At 41.5% G+C, this 20,135-nt stretch overlaps 1 protein-coding gene across 1 annotated transcript in view; it reads left to right on the forward strand.

Moving 5' to 3' along the window:
• Nucleotides 1–20,135, forward strand: part of KIAA0430 (KIAA0430 ortholog) — a 144,963-nt gene that overhangs the window by 41,020 nt on the left and 83,808 nt on the right. The window contains exons 4-9 of the mRNA XM_018564209.1: nucleotides 433–598; nucleotides 704–921; nucleotides 9,096–9,213; nucleotides 11,393–11,565; nucleotides 17,209–17,637; nucleotides 17,742–17,803. Of these exons, the coding sequence (XP_018419711.1) occupies nucleotides 433–598; nucleotides 704–921; nucleotides 9,096–9,213; nucleotides 11,393–11,565; nucleotides 17,209–17,637; nucleotides 17,742–17,803 (1,166 nt within the window). The remainder of the gene's footprint in view (nucleotides 1–432; nucleotides 599–703; nucleotides 922–9,095; nucleotides 9,214–11,392; nucleotides 11,566–17,208; nucleotides 17,638–17,741; nucleotides 17,804–20,135) is intronic.

Raw genomic sequence — 20,135 nt, forward strand, 5'->3', positions numbered from 1 at the left:
GACATACTTGACTGATTTTTATGTGAGTGTTTGCTGATCATCTGGCAACAGGCATTGTGTGTGTGTGTGTGTGTGTGTGTCCAATTCTCCTGTAGGTGTCAGTATAAGGTGAAAGACCACGTGTTCCTCCAATAGAATACAAAACATTTTTTTATGGTGAGTATAAAAATGTATCTACAGAAATAAACGGATAGTCACCACATTTTTGGATTGCTAAGCTGTAAACTATAACATTTTTGTTCTTAGATTTAGCTACTGTCGGCTCCTTGTGCCCATACATGTATTTGGTCAGTAGCTCCATCTAAATTTGCTCACCTAGAGAATCTTTTGTATATTTGTGCTGCGTTAAAGAAATGCCTTCAACCCTAAATAATTATTTTGAACAAAATCTGCTTTTTCTTTTAATTTCTTATTTTGTATCGCTTCGTGCAGCCCCCTAACAGCGTAATTGATGGAAACAAAATGTGGCCTAATATTCCACCTCCGAGCACCCAGACTGCTACTCTACCCTTGTGTAATGGCTGTGGGACACAGGGAAACATGAAGGATACGGCTATCTTGCTCGCTAAGAATTTCTGCAAAGCATCACAAAATTGTGGTATGCCTCATTTTTTTTAAGGTTGTTGTTGGTTTTTTTTTTTCCGTGAATTATCTGAACCTTTGAAAATGTTTTTTGGTTTACTCAAGTAACTGTTTTTTGTAGGAGTCCCTGAAATATCTACTGTGCAGGAAAATCTGCCCCCTATTGGTGTGTTTTGGGATATAGAAAACTGCTCTGTTCCTAGCAGTCGCTCTGCTGTAACTGTCGTGAAGAGGATTCGCGAACGTTTTTTCAAAGGTCACAGAGAGGCGGAATTCATCTGTGTATGTGACATCAGTAAAGAAAACAAGGAAGTAATTGAGGAACTAAATAACTGTCAGGTAATACATTTTATAACTGTATGTGGAAGTTTCACCTGCTAGTTATCTCTTGGAACTGCAGTGGTAAAAGCTCTCTTTCAGGTGAAAATGGTGACTGCTCCGGAGCCAATATGACTTTCCCTGCTTTTTGTTGTACTGGCTCCCATTGTATTGACTAAGAAATAAAACTCAAATTTCATTATTCAAAGTGAGACCTTGTAATTACTGTAAAGAGAGGAATATTTCTCTATTTTCTGCAAGAAATAAGATTTTTAGGTGGGCAGTTCATTTTTCTACAGCCTGTTTCTGTTGCTTAAAGTGACATTAAACCCTCAAATTTTTTTAACATAAAATAATACTGTAATGTATGCCTTACTGTAATCCATGGTTGTTTCCCTTCTCTTTGCAACCCTTTCCAAGCCCTCGAACATTTTTCAAATCAGCTGGCCAAGCCATTTTTGCATTTTTTTCCTATTGACTGTATTCTCATGCTTGGGGAGAACTTCCCTTTGCAGCTTACCGCCTCTTCCTGTAGTGCTGGCTCAGGTTACAAACCTATACACAGACACCATGTATCCATTCCAGAGACAAGGCAGTCTGCTGCAAAACAGAAATTCTGCCCAGCATGAGAACAGATACAGATTTAAAAGGAAGAGCAGCAAAGAGAAGGGAAACAGCCATGGATTACAGTAAGGCACACATTACAGTATTGTTTTATGTTAAAATAATCTGAGGGTTTATTGTCACTTTAAATGCAAGAAAAAAAGGGTATTTCCACAGTGGGGTGTGCGAGGACCCAGAGGGGAAAAGAAAAAAAGGGGGCTTTTAAGAAAGTCCAGACCTCGTGTATAAAAGTCTTAGAAGTTCATTTATTCAATAAATCGTTGTATACATTATTTAAGATAAAAAACGGAATACAAAATCATCAATAAAAATGCTTTTACAAATGCAGGTTCACCGAATGGTGACAATACCGTGCAGTTACGATGTATATGGTTGTTTGTTATCAGAATGGTATAAACTCTCCTGTAAGTCCCTACATGTTTTGCCCCGAAAGGGCTTCTTCAGGGGAGAGAGACAATTCTTTGGGAGATATGAGTAATAAGCCCACATATAATAGAATTGGGATCAGAGAACTGCACTTTAGTCTCACATGTAAAATCATGCTTTACATACATTAATCTCGATCACAATAAATGTAAAAGTATTGTAAATGTTGAATGCTTACATATATGTGTCTTCACCGTCAGTTAGTCAGGGAAGCGAGAATATAGTGGAAAAACTGCTTCAAATACAAACAAGGGATTGGTTTTGTCAAGCATGAACCGCCACAGGTAAACACAAATGGAGGGATCGCGTCGGAGACAGCACCCTGTAGTCTTCAGGAAAAACAGGCAGCCGGCATACTAGACTTAGAGGTAGTGAAGTTCTGCTAAAGGAACATGTGTATGGTAATTAATTATTCCATGTGAAAGTATATATGGATAAAAATAGATGAAAAATAGATATAAATATAAAAATAACAGACGGGAGAGGAGGACACATTGAAGGGAGATAGTTTCTCTCTTTCTTCATGTAGTGGCCTGGTGATGCAGAGCATTCTAATGTGGAAAGTGTGTTGGTGATGGGGATATTAAAAGGTGAAGATGGGTTGAGAGCAAATGTGCAGGTGTAAAATGCTCATTAGCTAGCTAGCCCAGCTAGGTGGGATAGTGATGATGGGGACTCAGGGAAAAAGCTCATGAATATGTGCCTAGTGAAACACCGGCAGAGGGTAGCGAGGTGAGAAGTAAATAGTGAAGAATATGGGTCATGAATCAAGGACACAGTGATGATCAAATAGTCATAAATGAAGATCATAAAAGGTGATAAAAAATTATAGTGAAAAAAAAAATAAAAAATATATATGTGAATGTATGAAAATATATAAGTGTATATTAAGCTGATACTGTGAGTGAAGCATGCTGAATAGAAGATCAAAAAGTATACTAAACCCGAATCAGGACATATACATAAGAAAAAGTGAGATACAAATAGGTGAATGAACTCATATATGAATGTGAAAAAAAATAATTGGCTTTAAAAAGCCAAAATTTGTGTTTAAGGGGAGGTTGGATGTTGCAGATCACTAGGGACATAAAATAATCAGAGATTCCAAGTTTGAGAAGGTGTAATCAGACAGAAATTTACAATGTAACAACTCCTATAGGAGCCAAAACAAAAATACCTCTTGCCGTGTGTGGTGTTGCTGTTTCTTTCCCAGACATCCTGTATAGCTGGCCGCAATCGCGGTCATTTTAAGTGCTGGGCTCCGAACGTCATGTGATGCCGAACCGCCCCTCAGGGCGGGGGCTAATCAACTAGACATGAGACGTAGAAAGGGAAACAAGCCATAAAGTATAGTAATTGCTAGCAGTTGGTATAGTCTCAATCTTCCAAACAAAGTACATATATATGCAGCAGAGAAGAGAGCCAACAGGCCACATATATGTATATATGTATACCCAAATTAAAATGCTGAGCAGCTAGGCCTTTGCTACGTCTCCACGATCCCTCCATATAGAAGTGCGACTATGGCAGTATCAGGCCCGACAGACATCCCAGGTTGTAAAAATGCATATTGAAGCTAGTAATCAATGAATGTTTAATAATAATATAATCATCAGAGTAAAGGACATTTATACTACATATCGTTTTTAAGAAAAGACAATAGATATATACATTGTATCAACTTGTATCTCAAAATTCTACAATTAGATATGTAAGATCGGAAAAGTGAATGCGGATATATATAAGAATTTTTTAAAATCTATATGTACATACATGAATCATAATAGTTTCAAAGAATTCTACTAGCATGTGTATTGCTTATAGCGTCAAAACATAAGAGGTAGTAGTGCGGATAGAAATACATATATACCATTACATTATTTCATTATTATATTATTATTATTATATTATTTCTTTATTATTATTATATTTGATTTTATTTTAATTTTAGATAGATCTGAAGAGCTGTATTAACAGCTCTTCAGTATTAACAGTCTATCTATACATCTCTATGTTTGCACTAACAACATAAGATCAAAGCAGTTGTAGCAAGAGAATTTTTTCGCCCTTTCGGGGCGAAACATGTAGGGACTTACAGGAGCGTTTATACCATTCTGATAAACAACCATATACATCGTAACTGCACGGTATTGTCACCATTCGGTGAACCTGCATTTGTAAAAGCATTTTTATTGATGATTTTGTATTCCGTTTTTTATCTTAAATAATGTATACAACGATTTATTGAATAAATGTACTTCTAAGATTTTTATACACGAGGTCTGGACTTGTTTCTTAAAAGCCCCCTTTTTTTCTTTTCCCCTCTGGGTCCTCGCACACCCCACTGTGGAAATACCCTTTTTTTTTTTTCTTGCATTTGAAACCTGGAGTGTGAAACTTCCAGCTCCTCTATATGTCTTCTGCAACGCATGTCTACTAATATTATCCCTTAATGTCACTTTAAGTCAAGATATTTGCTATACCATGGAGGTTTTTTGTACCTTCAGTCAAGACCTCAAATATGCTGCTCGAGTTGGTCTCTTTTATAGCAGCTATCCAGATGTGTATCCTCAGCTGTAGCTTTGGTGTCCATACCTGAACCATGCTGAACTGTAGATTGCAGGGCTAGCCTGGAATATTATCCTGAGCATTGTGCTCGGCTAGTGGTGTTTTGCAGACCTTCGTGTACTGTGTTTAGCTGGAGAGCACTCAAAGTCCAGAACCATGCGCTGCCCCTGGTTTGACCTAGTCTCTCAATACACACTTCTAAGTGAGCCTATGGTTGGGGCTAGGGATACACCAATACTGGTCTCTCTCTGTCTCTCTCTGTCTCTCTCTGTCTCTCTCTGTCTCTCTCTGTCTCTGTCTCTCTCTGTCTCTCTCTGTCTCTCTCTGTCTCTCTCTGTCTCTCTCTGTCTCTGTCTCTGTCTCTGTCTGTCTCTGTTTCTCTCTCTGTTTGTCTCTCTGTTTGTCTCTCTGTTTGTCTCTCTGTTTGTCTCTCTGTCTGTCTCTCTGTCTCTCTGTCTCTCTGTCTCTCTGTTTGTCTCTCTGTCTCTCTGTCTCTCATCCCCCCCCCAGATGTCCGGAACTAAGGGTTAAAACAAGGTATAACCCACTCCATAAAAACCCCTCCTCCTGCCGACTTCCCCAGTCTGGTAGCAAAGCTAATAACTCCCTAGTGTGGGAGCCCAGCGCTGCTATGGAATGTAACCAGGAAAATAAAATGACGGTGAGTATGATTACATTTTCCCTTTTCCTGGCCTTATACATCCCTTAGACCAGGGCTCAAAATTTCCACTCGCCCCCTCGCAATTGGCGAGTGAAAATTGCGTGGGGGCGAGTACAAATGGGAATAGAACCCGCTGGAACTGTTGTGTCTCGGTTACAGCACTTATGACATCTTGGGATAGAAGGGAACCTTCAAAGTCCTATATTGCCTGCTTCACCAAATCCTTCGGTAGTTTGGTCACTATGAACCTGCCTCTGGGGGGAACTCCAACTTGTATTCCTCGGTGATTACCTACAGTACCCATGCGTCTTGATATTGAATTTGCCCAGAGATCTGAGAATAGCACCTACCCTCACATCTCTGGACTCGAAACCTTCATAAGGCCTTCTCTTGCTTGATATTTCTTGGATTCCTGCCTCTTCCATTTTTGGAAGGACCAAAACCTCCTCTCCATGCTTGTGATCGAGTAGATTTTCTTCCCGGTTTGTAGGATCTAGAGTCACGAAAAGTAGTATTACGATTGGTGAGGTCTCCATCTCTATAACCTCTTCTATTTCTCCTTTCTTGTGTTAACATGGCTTTTTTGCTATCTTTTTTGCTAGATTTTTTTTTTTATATAGCTATCCAATTCCAGGCCAAATAGCGTGTCGCCCTGGAATGCCAAGGAACACAGGCTGGTCTTTGAAGAAGAGTCGGCACCCCATGATCTGAGTCATAGCACTCTACAAGCTACTACCAAGGATACCATATCCCTCGCCAAGGATTGAAGCAGATCATCTGCGCCTTCTGTAGAGAATTCCGCTGCCAGCTTATCCCTTTTGCTGCCAAGGACTTACGGCATACGGAGGTACAAAAGTGCTCCCGGCTGGCCAGCTCAGTATGCCGTACACGATCCCTCTGTTTACAGCAAACATCGGAGTGATTGTCTGATCACTCCGGTGTTTCTAAATAACTGGGGACACATAGAACAGTAAAAAAAAACAAATAAAAAAATTATAAAAAAATAGAAAATATAAAAAAAATTAAACATGTTAAAAATAAAAATGTGTAGAAAAAAAGCACAACCCCTCCTTCCCCCCACATAACATATTGAGGTGTACGCCATGCATATGCGCTGCAGTGCGTTGTTAGAATGCATCGCAGTGCATTATTTTTTTAATGTGTTTTTTTTCTTTTAAAAAAAAATTAAATTAACTGTGGCAGCACATGGCAAAGCTTTGTGACGCATTGCCATGCGTTGTGATCTTTGTGTTGCAATAAATATACGCCTGTATCATTTTATCACAACACAAACACCAACACAGCGTGACATTTTTTTTTAACATAAGTTGCTTATTTACAGTTTTGCGTACAGTAATTTTTTTACCTTTTCGCAAAAAGGCGCAATTTCAAATTTGCAAATATCTGTTATTCAACTCTATTCAGTTCTATCGTTTAGATTTAGTCAGAAAACGTTTTTTTTTTGTGCGGTGATACTGATTTTAGTGTGATTTTATCAATTGGATTGTGGTATTTTTATCGGTTTAATAATTTGAGAAACATTTGCGCAATTATTGCAGGTGCCTACAAATTTAGTATCCCCATCTATTTATTTTACCGGGCCTGCGCTTTCAGAAAATATATGGTTTGGTGGGACTTTTACAAACGTTAGCAACGCAGCAGTTGAAAATCAAATCAATGGGAAAAGTTGCCGGCATCTGGAGCCTCTCATCCCTACCTGGAGCCACTCCAGGCAGGGATCTGTGACTCTATGGATCCCCGCTGCTGTTCCCCGCTTGTAGGGGCTGTGGCAACAGGGATAAAAAAAAAAATCTCCACGGTTGGGGAGTGGGGCGGAGGAGCAGCGTCGGCTGGCGGGGAGAATCCACAAATTTCAGGATGGCTGAGCGGTGAGGAGAACGGAGCCGCTGTCGTCATCATGCCAGTTTCCGGATGACAGCGGCTCTGTGCTTGGCCGTACGGATGATCGATAAGTATAACTGATATTTACCGATCCTCTGTGCAGCACAAACACCGGAGTGATCATGTGATCACTCCAGTGTTTGTAAATAACTGGGGACACATAGGGAGTTATTCACAAAGCTGCCGAATGCAGCCGTGTGAATAACCAACCAGAAGTGAAGTGAGCCGAACGCCGTTCGGCTATTCACTTCAGGCTTGTACAGCTGATTTCAGCCGTACACTGACTGAAATCAGCCGTACAGCGGTTTGCTGCGGCTGGTTTCGGGTCGGCAGAAGTGCAGAAGGAGTTTGACTCAGCTAATCCAACATCTGGATCGGCTTAGATGAAACTCCGGCAGGCTACTCGTTGCTGTTCGGCCTATTCTCATAGGAGCCAAACAGCAGTGAGTGAATAGCCGAATGCCGCCGAGCGCCATTCGGCTCAGCTATTCTGCTCGTTATCTCTGTGGTACCAAGCAGAATAGAAAAAGGAGAAAATGATTGGGCGGAGCTAGCAGTGACAGCAAGCGCCGCCCAACTGTTTTGTATTGGACGGGACCAGCTGTCATTACAATGAGAGCTTGTCTGAGCCGGCGGTCATATTAAAGCCGGCTCCGACAAGCTCTCATGACAGTCCAGCGTCCCCTGGTTACTAGGTAACCAGGAGATGCTGAACTGTCATTACACACTTGAGAACCCGACCAAGCCGCCGTGATATCATGGCAGCATCGCCGGGTTCTCAGTGTGCAATGGCAGTCCAGCTTCCCCTAGTTAATGGGTAACCAGGAGATGCTGAACTGTCATTACACACTGAGAACTCGGCGAAGCCGCCGTGATATCACAGCAGCTCCGCCGGGTTCTCAGTGTAATGACACGTCAGCGTCCGTGGTTAGCTGCTAACCAGGGGGCACTGATCTGTCTCTACATGCAAGTGGCCAGAGCCAACCGTGAGATGACGGCTGGCTCCGCCAAGCTGTCAGTAGCAGCTTGTCGACCGGCCGTTCCAGCTTGGGCTTTCACCTCGGCTCAGTCGAGCTGAAGCATATGCCTTCGGCTTGACTGAGCAGCTCGGCCAACTTCGGGAGCTGTACGGGCTGTACAAGTGCACTTCTCCTTCCCTTTTCTTTTTTTTTTTCTTGCTTTTTTCTTACCTCATCTCTACAGAACCAGACCTGTGTGGTGAGGGACAGATATCCATGATATCCAGTTTTCCTCTAGGTTTCCAATGTGTCCACAAAAGGGAACAATCCAGTAGCACAAACTGTCTTAGTCTCCTTTGCTTCCCTTTTTTAAATGGTGTAATTCAAATCTTGCGCCAAAAAACTCAAGCTTCATGACGTCACAGCCGAAGAAACTTCCGTGCAGACGCGGCTGAAGCCGCAACTGCCCACACTGTTCTGCCCACACTCTTCTGCCCATAGATCCCGACGCCAGAACGATCTTCAGCGAAGACAACCGGCAGAGGCGGATGGGACACTGCTCCACTATAGCAGGCAAGTGAAAAGCACTTAACGACGGCTATCCTGGCTGAACACCACTAAGCCCAGCTCCCCTGCTACCTCTGCATTTCCGTGGGCACTACACTGGCCCTAACCAATATGATTATCCCCTAAGGGGACACCCTTCCACGGGGGCTTAATCTTGTGGACTTCCAAGGGGAGAGAGGCTGAACTCCCCTGAGGCAAGAAATCATTTCAAAATGGAAAATAATAAACGTTACTGATATACATTTACACTGTCCTAGGGGGGACAGGAACAAAATAAATTGGAGAAGTTGGCAGGAGGAGGGGCTTTTATGGAGTGGGTTATGCCTTGTTTTAACACTTTTTTTTTTTTAGTTCCGGTCATCTAGGGGGTAATTGGACCTAACCCATTTGTGTGAGTGTGACACATCTCTGCATAACAGCTGTAATCACATATTTTATATATTTTTTTTTTTTGTTTTATAATCCAAGCTTAATCTCATTTTAAACAGGTAACAGTTGCCCATATAAATGCTACAGCAAAGAATGCTGCAGATGATAAACTCAGACAGAGTTTAAGGAGGTTCGCAGATACCCACACTTCTCCAGCAACTGTGGTTTTGGTGTCTAGTAAGTAATTCCTTTTTATTAACTGCATGTTCTGCTACTATGCATCTGTTGGACCATATAGTTTCTTATACTATTTGCTTTGTTTTTATTTCTGTCCTACATGTGAATTTCTTAAAAGGCTGGTACTGTATGTGTTCTGGTTGGTATGAAGGAAGGTTTCAGCCTTCTGGTCGGGGTGCCAGTTAATGTCTTGGAGTAAGAGAGACACGTCTGACTGATTTGGATATTTTGTGAAACATGTATAATAATGGGCTACTGTGATAAAGGACACTTGTTAGGGATCTCCCGATACCACTTTTTCAGGTACGAGTACTTGCTGATACCAATTACCGATACTTTTTCTTAAAGGGACAGGCTACATTTTTTTTTTAAAACAATACAGACTAATGATTTTAGGCCAATTTCTTTATGATTATGAAGAACTTTAATTTAAGACTATTTTAGAACAAAACATTTGCTTTCACACAGCTACAGTGAAACTACAAATCCCATCATGCATCTGCCTCTGGGATCATTTAACCTATTGTTAGCAGGGGAGAATTGTAACTCTATTACCGCAGTGCACTGGAAGTGTGTACTATGGATCATTGAACCTTGTACACACTTCCAGTACACTGCAGTAATGGTTACAATTCTCCCTTGCTAACATGAATAGGTTAAATGATCCATAGTACGACTACATGTTATGTACTATGGATCATGATTTAACCTATTCATGTTAGCAGTTGAGACATTTTAACTCTATTGTTGTAGTGTAGTGGAGGTGTGTGCTGTATATATGTACTACATATACAGTACACACTTCCAGTACATTGTAGCAATAGATTTACAGCGCCCTGTCCCAGCTTCCCTCACTTAGTTTCACTCCGATCCCGTCCCAGCTTCCCTCACTTAGTTTCACTCCGATCCCTGTTGCCTCCTGCGGTGCCTCTTGTAGTCGGCGCTGGGCAGGATTCCTGCATCGCGTCTCGGTGCTCCGCTTGTGGGAGGCGCTCACAATTCTGCCCTGCTAACATGAATAGGTTAAATCATAATCCATAGTACATATACAGTACACACGTCCAGTACACTGCAGTCTGCAGCAATATAATTACAATTCTGCCCGGCTAACAGGTCCATAGTAAAACTATATATTGAACTATTATGTACTATGGATCTTTTAATCTATTCATATTAGCACGGGAGAACTGTAAATCTATTGCTGCAGTGTACTGGATGTGTGTAACATAAATGTACTAATGTACTACATATAGAGTACACTGCAGCAATAGATTTACAATTATCCTCAGCTAACATGTCGCTGGCCAGCTAAATTTGGACCCCACTTGGAGCTCCTCCCACCAGACCAGTGCGGACTCGCCGCTGCTCTTCCGGACAGCAGCCACAAGGTAAGGGAAAAATAATAGCGCAAGCTTAGGTGCTATGTATCGGGGCATTTTGACAACTACAAATACCAATGCTAGTACCGGTATCGGGACATCCCTAACACTTGTAATTTCTAAAATGTAATGGACCCTGCTTTATTACATTTGGGGGATTGTCTTGACCTGTCAAACACACTAAGGCCCCATTCACACACGAATCGGCCTGCACGTACAGCTCCGTGCTGCGTGCGGGTCCGTACCAAGTAGCTGCCGTGAAGGACAGGTGCTGCGTGTGATTAGTACGCAGCCCCCGTCCTCCTCTATGGGGCTACGCGGCTGTATGCCCCCTTATGCTCACCTCAACTGCAGGTCTGTAGGGGTGCGGGTTTTCTAGCCGGGACGCATACAGGATCCATTGCGGCGTATGAATAAGCTTACCCGCACCCCTACGGACGTGCAGGGCGGGCTAGCGTAGGGGGACGTGCGGCTGCGTAGCCCCATAGAGAAGGACTGGGGCTGTGTACTAATCACACGCAGCACCTGTCCTTCCCGTCAGCTGCTTGGTACGGCTCCGCACGGAGCTGTACGTGCAGGCCGATTCGCGTGTGAATGGGGCCTTAAATGCAAAGCAACAAACTGTAATGTATATCAAAACATAGGTTATTAAATGATCAATGGTATGTTAAAGGTAACATGGTAAATGCTGAGGAAAGAATGTGAACTTGTATTGCTGAATTGATGGTGTTACAAGCACGTAGCCATTGAATGGTCAGGAAATGCTCCTTTTTTTTGACCTTTTTGTCTTTGTTCTCTAGCTGATGTTAATTTTGCTCTTGAACTGAGTGATCTACGTCACAGACATGGCTTCCATATCATACTTGTACATAAGAATCAAGCCTCTGAAGCGTTGCTTCACCATGCTCATGAACTCATTTGCTTTGAAGAATTTATCTCAGACCTACCACCCAGGTCAACCCTCAAACCACAGGTAAGCTGTTTTCCATTAGTCCACTAGTTCACATGCATAAGTATCTTCTTGCTACATGCCATATGTTGAATGTGGGCAGGGAAGTTTTCTTTTATTTGAAAAATAAATTTTTCTGCATAATCCTTTTATGTATGTTTTGTTGTAGCCCCCAATCTGATCCCATTAATGCCAATGCTTACTAGCGTAATGCTGACATTTAAGTGGATGACAGAATTGGAATCATTAGTGTGACATCTCAATAATTCTTTTATACTGAAAGTGGCCGATTTTTTTTAAATCTTCCACCCAGTCATACGCTGGTCGAATGCAATTTGCACAGCATTCCCAAACCCTGGATGGAGGCAAGGAGCATAGGAATTCCCATGTTCCTAGTTCCCATCTAGTGACTGGAGTGCTGAGCAAATGGCATTCACCAGATGAATGGCTGGGAGGAAGATTTATACATCTGCCCCGTAGTGTACTATATTTATATGAAGCTAGTGAAGACTGTGCCAATGGCTGTGGTATACAGCATTTCATAATGTGTAAGTTTAAATGGAATGTTTACTGGTGCTGTGTGTTTTTAGTATGATCTGTACTAAATTTAAAAAAAAAAAAAAATATATATATCTATAGCTCTCTTTTTATTGGCTATTGAGGGACACAGGAATGTAGTACCGTATTTTTCCATCTATAAGACGCCCCCATGTATAGGACGCCCCCCACTTTTCTTACCCAAAATTCAGAAAATATTTTCCATGCTTTTTTTTGCATACAGTAACTGATTATATCCAGTTTAAATTTTGCAGAGTAAGACAGCTGCTTACTGGTACCGGTATTTTTTTGTTTTCTGACATTTTTATGGGCTCCCTGTTGCATCTGGGCACTGGCTACACGCTCTCCGCAGCATCAGCAGACGTCGGGTACATAAGGCTCATGATTGGAGGAAACCTGTTTAGCTTTTCTCTGCAATCGGAAGTTTCACTCGTGAGGCTAGTTTGCAGAGGTATCGGCAGTTTCGCAACCGTGGTTCTGCTCCCTCCCCGTGTATAAGACGCCCCTCCATTTTTAGGTAAATATTTTTAAGAAAAAGTATAGTCTTATACACGGAAAAATACAGTAATTTTTAGACATTTAGGTTACTGCCACCTTCAGGAGATTTGGACAGTGGCAAACCAAACTGTTAAATCAACACCATATAATCCCACTTCCAACAGTCCTGCCTCAATATTTTTGCTAGTGTTCTAGGAGGTCGGATGCCTTTTTTTCTCAGTATAACTTTAACCTCTTGCCGTCCGCCCGTAGTAAAAAAACGGACGGACGGCACTGCAGCATCTGCGGGTTGCCGTCTCCAGACGGCAATTTTTTACTTATTATTAGATTTATTTCATTTAAATTTAATTTAAAACACTTTTTTTTTAACTTTACTTTGACTGCTATCACATGGGGGGGCTTACAAGCCCCCCCATGTGATAGCAGATGGCGGTGACAGGTACTCTAGTCAAATCCAAATGTACTAAGGGCCATGCCAAGGCATGTGAATAAAATCAGAACATGGACATGGGGGAAAAAAATAGCCCTACTGCTTGCCGTGGGTCCTGGCGTCCTTTTGTGTGAGAACACAAGGCGGGCCTTGTAATTGACAGTATTAAAGTGTAAAGTATAACTTTGCTATTTTTTTTTTTTCCATGAAGATATTCCTTAGATTTTTTTCAGTCAAGATTTTGAGACGCTTCTTGAGCTCCTCTCTATCCAGCAGTTCAGATCAGCATTTTCACAGCATCGGTTTTGGTGGCTGTGTCTTGGCGCTGCTGAACAGAGGATTGCGGGATTAGCCTGGAAAGTGCCCACAGCAGGACCGGAGGCGCTGAAATACGTTTTTATGCCATTTTTAAAATAGTTTGTTTTTTGATCTCTACATCGGGTGCCACTCTTTGCATGTATGTAGCCCAGAATGTGACCTTTGGACACTGGGCTTTGCATTGTGGTGCTTTCCAGACTAGGGCTGAAAAAACGAATCAATGAAGTCGATGATTGATAATGAAAATCTTTGACAATTTTCTTTATCGGTTAGTTGGACTTCTGATTAGTTGGCCTGCTTGCAGCGCCTCCTCACATCTTCCCCGCCTCACACAGCTCGGTGATATCAAGGTGGCGGGGTCGCTGGCAGACACTGCCACACCACTTGTGGACTGCAAGCGCAGGTGTTACAAGCCAACCCAGAGAAGAGGGAGCTGCAAAATTGGAAAACTGGTACCTTTCCCAGAAAGAGGTTTTAATTTGATTTTTTTTTTGAGGCCAGAAGTGAGCACAGGAAAATAAGCAAGTGGGCCCTAAGAAACATTGGACAGGGCACAGGGGTAGAGGAAGAGGGGGTATACTCTTTAACCCACCTACTCAGAAACCCACAAATCAATGACTACCACTTTCTGGTGGAAGGATGAATAGGCGAAATCCTTCTGCAGTAGAGAAAAATTTCCTCAAACATATTTATTCTGGGGATTATCAATCAAGGTTTCCACTTGCAATTCCAGTCTCCCCCTCTCAGATTTCTGGTAACCGATCTGTTAAGGGACCAGATCAGGGGCAGAGCCTTATCAGGTCTATTGGGGGATCTGGTGGACTAGAGGGTAGTTATCAAGGTACCAGAAGAGCAGCAGGGAAAAAGGTTTTATTCCCATGTATTTCTTGTCCAGAGATCCTCAGGAAAGTTCAGATTAATTCTGAACCTGAAGCCTTTAAATATTTCCACTCAGTACAAAAACATTTTAATGGACTTTTTTTCCAGTTAGGAACGCTCTCCAAGCGGGTGCTTTCCTAGCAACGATAGACCTAAGCGATGCCTATTTTCATGTACCCATAAGGTCCACCTCTCATGTTCCTTTGTGTGTCTGGCTGTCAGGGCTGGCTCAGTCATCAATCACTTCCAATTCAGAGCTCTTCCATTCAGCCTTTTATCTCAGCCAAGAGTATTCACCAAGGTGTTAGAAGCCCTGGCCCCTCTGAGACTTCAGCGGGTCAGTATTGTTCCATATCTGGACGATATCTTGGTTATGACTCAAACATCAGACATATTGGTGAGCGATCTTCATTTAACTCAGACCTGGCTGCAGAAATTATAAACAAAGAAAAATCAAATCTTTTGTCCCTCTCGGATAGTGACGTTTTTGGGTTACACGCTGAACACCAAGGAAATGAGTATTTATCTTCCAGCGAGCAAATTTAGTTGGTCTCCACAGCAATTTTCAGTCTACAAGGAAATCGGGTAGTTTCTTAAGATTTTATAATGTTGGTTCTGGGTCTAATAATGTAAACATTCCCAGCAGTTCAGTGGGCAAGATTTCATCAAAAACACTTACATAATTTTCTTCTGAGGGAATGGAATCGTTCTCAGGATTCATTGGAAATTAAAGTAAACCTTCCAAAAAATGTCTCTGGTGGTGGAAGACGCACGGCCAGCTCTTACAAGGCTAATCTGGACTTCCCCTTTTCAAGACAGTTGATGACAGATGTCAGCTCCTGGGGCTGGGGGCCCCATGTCCAGGATCTCTTCATTCAGGGACAGTGGACAAAACGGGAAGCAAGAGCTTTGTCTGGAAGCAACTAAAAGCAATTCTCAATGCCCTTCTCGACTTCCAGAATGTCCCATGGGGATATCACCTTCTAATTCTTTCAGGCAATGTAGCGGCAATAGCCTACATCAACAGACGAAACTACCAGAAGTACATCCCTTCAATTATTGGTAATAGATATTTTTTGGGGCTGAAAAGAATTTGACCAGTAAATACCAGACAGAAAAGATATCTTGTCCCAGGGTCCAGTTCTCCACCCAAAAGCGCAGATCCTGAATTTACCCCCGTAGTTTCTGAGGAAGTCATCCTAAAAGCTAAAGGCATTTCTAACAGGGTTGTTCAGACTTTACTTAATAGCCGTAAGCCAGTGAAAAGAGCTATTTACAGAAAAGTGTGGGAAAGTGTTTTAGTTATGGTCTAGTACTGCTAGAAGGGATTTTTCCATCCCTTCTAAATTGGACTTTTTTACAGGATGGAGCAGACAAGGGTATTGCTATAAGTACACTTAACGTCCAGGTTGCGGCTCTTAAGTGTCTATTTACAAACATCACTTGCAGTGGCGCCACTTATTTCTCGATTCTTTCTAGCAAACTGGTGTCTGTCAAATCCTTTCCTCAATGGGAAATTGTCAATGATCTTTCAAGGATTGCAGAATTCACCCTTTTGAGCCTCTCAAAGAGGTTTGTTATGTCCATTTACTCTCATACAGTTTTTTTGGTAGCGGAGACTTCTGCTAGGAGCATTAGTGAACTGCAAGCTCTATCTTTTCAAGAACCTTTCCCCTCTATATTTGAGGATAGAATCATTCTCGGACTTATCCAGGATTTTTACAGAAGATTTCATCTAACTTTCGTAGGACCCAGGACATTGTTCTTCCGTCCTTTAGTAAGAATCCGTCCAATGATAAAGAAAAGTCCTTCCACTGTCTGGCTCTTCAAAGCTGTTAATTCTTTTTGGGAAGCAACTAAATCCTTTAGGAACGCCAATGCCTTGTTTTGTCTTCGAGTAATACTAAGGGAAAGAAGGCTTCAAAATCTTCCATTGCATGGTGGATAAAATTAGCTATAGCTGAAACATACCAGGCTATAAAAATGACTCTGCCAGCTTTCATTAAAGCACATGCTACAAGATCTACAGCAACCTCATGGGCTGAAAGAGAGCGAGCTATACCTGAGCAGATATGTAAGGCTGCTACCTGGTTTAGCTTTGGAACTTTTATACAGTATTTTACCGCTTGGATCTCTTATCCAGCAAAGACCAACCTTTCGGAAGAGAGGTGTTAACAGGCGTGGTCTTTTCTTATCCTCCTAAGGCGGTCCTGGAAGAAGACTGGGGGAAAACCTGGAGTTAGAACTTATCGATTACAGTTTTTCCAGTAGTCTTCCAGGACCGCGGACTGCCCACCCTAGTGTTTCATTTGATGGTTTTTCTACTCTTTTGGTGGTGTTTTTTTTGGTTTTGTTTTCCAGTTCAGGCCTCGGGTCTCGTGATTACTGAGGGGATATGGTGAAGGCAAGCTTTTATCTGGATTACGGGTGACAGGTTTCCTGTCTAGAGGGGGAGTTGCACTCTGAGCCTGTCCTGGAAGACTCCTGGAAAGTTACCGGTAAGTTCGAACTCTGGTTTTCCACATCTGTTGCCCACTCGTCGTGGACTGGTTTTGGGCTTCTCAAATGCCTTAAAAAAAATTATTACTATTTGTGTCCCTCAATAAATGATCAAGAAATATATTTTTATGGCAAGTACAATTATCTTTTTTGTTTAATTCCATTGAGGGACATATGTCTCTCCCCTCTGTTATTGGACTAATGTACTTTTTTTGGTTACAGAAACTGAGGGATGGAGGTTGGAGGTGGGGTTTTACTGGGACGGGACAGAATGGGGCTCACTAATAGATGTCCGAACCTCCAGTGATCTTAAGACTAAATCAAGTGTCTATTACTTTATTCATGTGTCCCTCAAGTATACTTTTTTTGCATATATGAATTTTCTGTTACTAAGTTTTTTTTCCTGTTCAATGTTCCCTGTTTGCAAGATGATGATACTTGTGAGGTGCTTTCAATGTCATCTCTCTAAACGTTTGTTACTCCAGCAGTGCCATACTTTGTTGTATGTCTACAACTTGCCAACAAACAAAGATGCAAAAAGTATCAACAATCGCCTCAGACGTCTTTCTGATAACTGTGGAGGGAAAGTGATGAGTATTTCTGGCAGCAGTGCCATTCTCCGCTTTATCAATCAAGAAAGTGCAGAGCGGGCACAGAAGCGCATGGAGAGCGAGGATGTGTTTGGTAACCGTATCACTGTTTCATTTGCACCTAAAAATCGCGATGTAACTGAAGTAAAGAACTCAGTCTGCACTATTGGTGACAAATCAAAGTCTCCCAAAAAAGGAAACAAGAACACCAAACTGTGCCTCCTTTCTAAAGATCAGCAAGAATCCTCCCAAAATGCCAAAGGCTCTACCAGCAAGACTGCTCACAGCTCTGGGGGCAAAAACTCAAACGTGAAAAGTTTGCAGGTAAACAACTTTTATTGACACCCAATCCCCTTCCCTAAGGTTAGAAAATTCTCTGCATTTAATGGACATCGTACACTACCAGTTTTTCTGTTCAAACTAAGCAGGTATTTCAGATTACCATATTTCTGTTTGTGCCCACTTTAATTCCTTATCCTTTCAGAGTTGGGTAGGTTGTGAACTGTACAGTAATATAATAGCCTCATCTCCCATGATGCAGTACACATTTACGGTGCTTTTATTTTGTGAACTTAATGCTGTCTTTTAACCTTTTCGCTGCCAAGCCCTGCGTAACGCTTTTACCCTCAGCTGGCCACACCATTTTTTCAATTTGTCATCATTTTTTTTTTTTTTTCAAATGCAGCTTAGTGTTTAAAAAAAAAAAAAGAAAAGAAAAAACCCCTAAACCATATATTTTCTGAAAGCACAGGCCTTGTAGAATAAAAAAAAATGGTCCTAATTTTCCTCAAATATAAAAGACATAATTTGATAAAAGCACACTAAAATCAGTATCGGTGCAGTGCACACAAATACTTTTCACAGACTAAATCTAAAATATTAAACTATATTGAGTTAATAAATACAAATACAAACATTTGTAAATTTTAAATTACGCCTTTTGTGAAACAGTAAAAAAATTAAGTCATGCAAAACCTGTAAATAAGCAACTTAAAAAATCGTTTGTGTGCAGTGTTGTGTGTTGTGATAAAATTATGCAGGCATAGATTTAATTACAACACGGCGTATATACGCACGGCTATGTGTCACAATGCTTTGCCATGCGCTGCCACACAGTTGAAGTTTATTCTATGAAAAGAGAAAAAAAATAGTTATTAGGGGTCCTTTTCAAATGGAGGACTGTGTCCTCCAATCTCTTTCTACAACCCCTATTCCGAAATGAATGGAAAGCTCTCTGTAAATATTTACTTAGTACAGAGGCTTCCCATTCATTAACAAACTGGACAATTAGCCAGTTATGAATGTAAAGAAGCCTCTGTACTGAACTGCTTCTACCCATTCAGGAACTCATGAATGAACAGGAAAGCACTTCCAGTTCATTGATAACTGGGGACATAAAGTACTGTGTGTCCCCAGTTTACCAACATTGAGTGATCAGAGATCACTCCAGTGTTTGTTCTGCACAGGAAGGATCGGTAAATATTACACATTTACGATCCTCCTCTCAGCCACGCGCAGAGCTGCTGTCATCCTGAAACTGGCGGGGTGCTTTTCAGCCGCTGATGACCGCTTTTAATCTCCAGGGCACTGTCGGGGGGGCGGGGCCCTTTTGTTATAAGTTCATGGTTGCTAAAGCAACCATGAGCTTATAGCAGAAGTGTGAAAGCCACAGACGTAAGGCTTACTGATGTGGCCAGCTGCAAGCAGTTGTGTTTTGCTATAAGTCTTACATTGGTGGCTGCAAAAGGGTTAAACAAATGTAGATGATGTGGGTTCATATAAGTGCTTTGGACTAAAATAAAAATAGTGAAGAACCAACTGAGTACTGATTTTTAAAGCCGCAATATTCAAGGCTAGCTTGTTTTATAATGTATTCACTACCTAAAGATTTACTAAGCTGGAGCAAGCATGCAGAAAAGATATTCTGACACTGACCACATTTTTTGGGTCCATGAATGCAAGATGAAAGCCTTGGAACCTGAATCTTCAATGGAAGTTCTCATAGCAATAAAAGAACAGTGAAACATAAGCTGTCAGGATAGAGCTAACAAAGGAGTTCTTTTTAACATGCTATACATTTTTCATACCCTAAATGTAAGCTCAACTTGAGGCAAAATTCTTACACAGATTAAATGAATACAATAATTTCTCAGTTATTCTGTATTCAACTAACCAGAACTCTCATCTAGCCAAAAAAAAGTCCCTGTGTACTGGCTGTTTTGCTTATCTACGGCATGAAATAATCATGTGTCTGTCTTAATGGAGAACTATGAGGCGAGTGATTTACACTCATCCTCCTAGTTAGAGCCGACGGGTGACATTGAAACTGTCACACATCGACTATATAGATTGGGGAGTGAACACATATACTGTCGCTCACCCACTTCCCGATCATCTCCCTGCAGAGAGCTGTGTCTGACAGGCACCGCTCCCCACAGGGAAATATATGTCCTCCCGTGACCCTAAAGAGAACTATGGGATAAAAAGGTTACCCCATAGTTTTTTTTTTTATTTGCTTTCGATTACTGCATTTCAATATTAATATGAAGTCAATACAGTGTATGATATGGTATACGGTAGTATGACATTGGTTAGACCTATTTTTAATAGCAACACTCAAGCAACCAGAAACAGGCAAGGGTCTGTAATTAAGGAAATTCCCAACTTATTTTCACGAATCAACTAATAACTCGAGTTCTTTTTTTTTTGCGGTAACTTGAAGACTAAATAAAAACAATGTGCAAAGATATATATTTTTATTAAGTAAAATCAGTGCAAAATAATGCACAAAATACAACTGGTGACCAATCAGGAAGATGGAT

This window comes from Nanorana parkeri, unplaced genomic scaffold (assembly GCF_000935625.1).
Source record: "Nanorana parkeri isolate BGI_ZX_2015 unplaced genomic scaffold, ASM93562v1 scaffold736, whole genome shotgun sequence".
NCBI lineage: Eukaryota > Metazoa > Chordata > Amphibia > Anura > Dicroglossidae > Nanorana > Nanorana parkeri.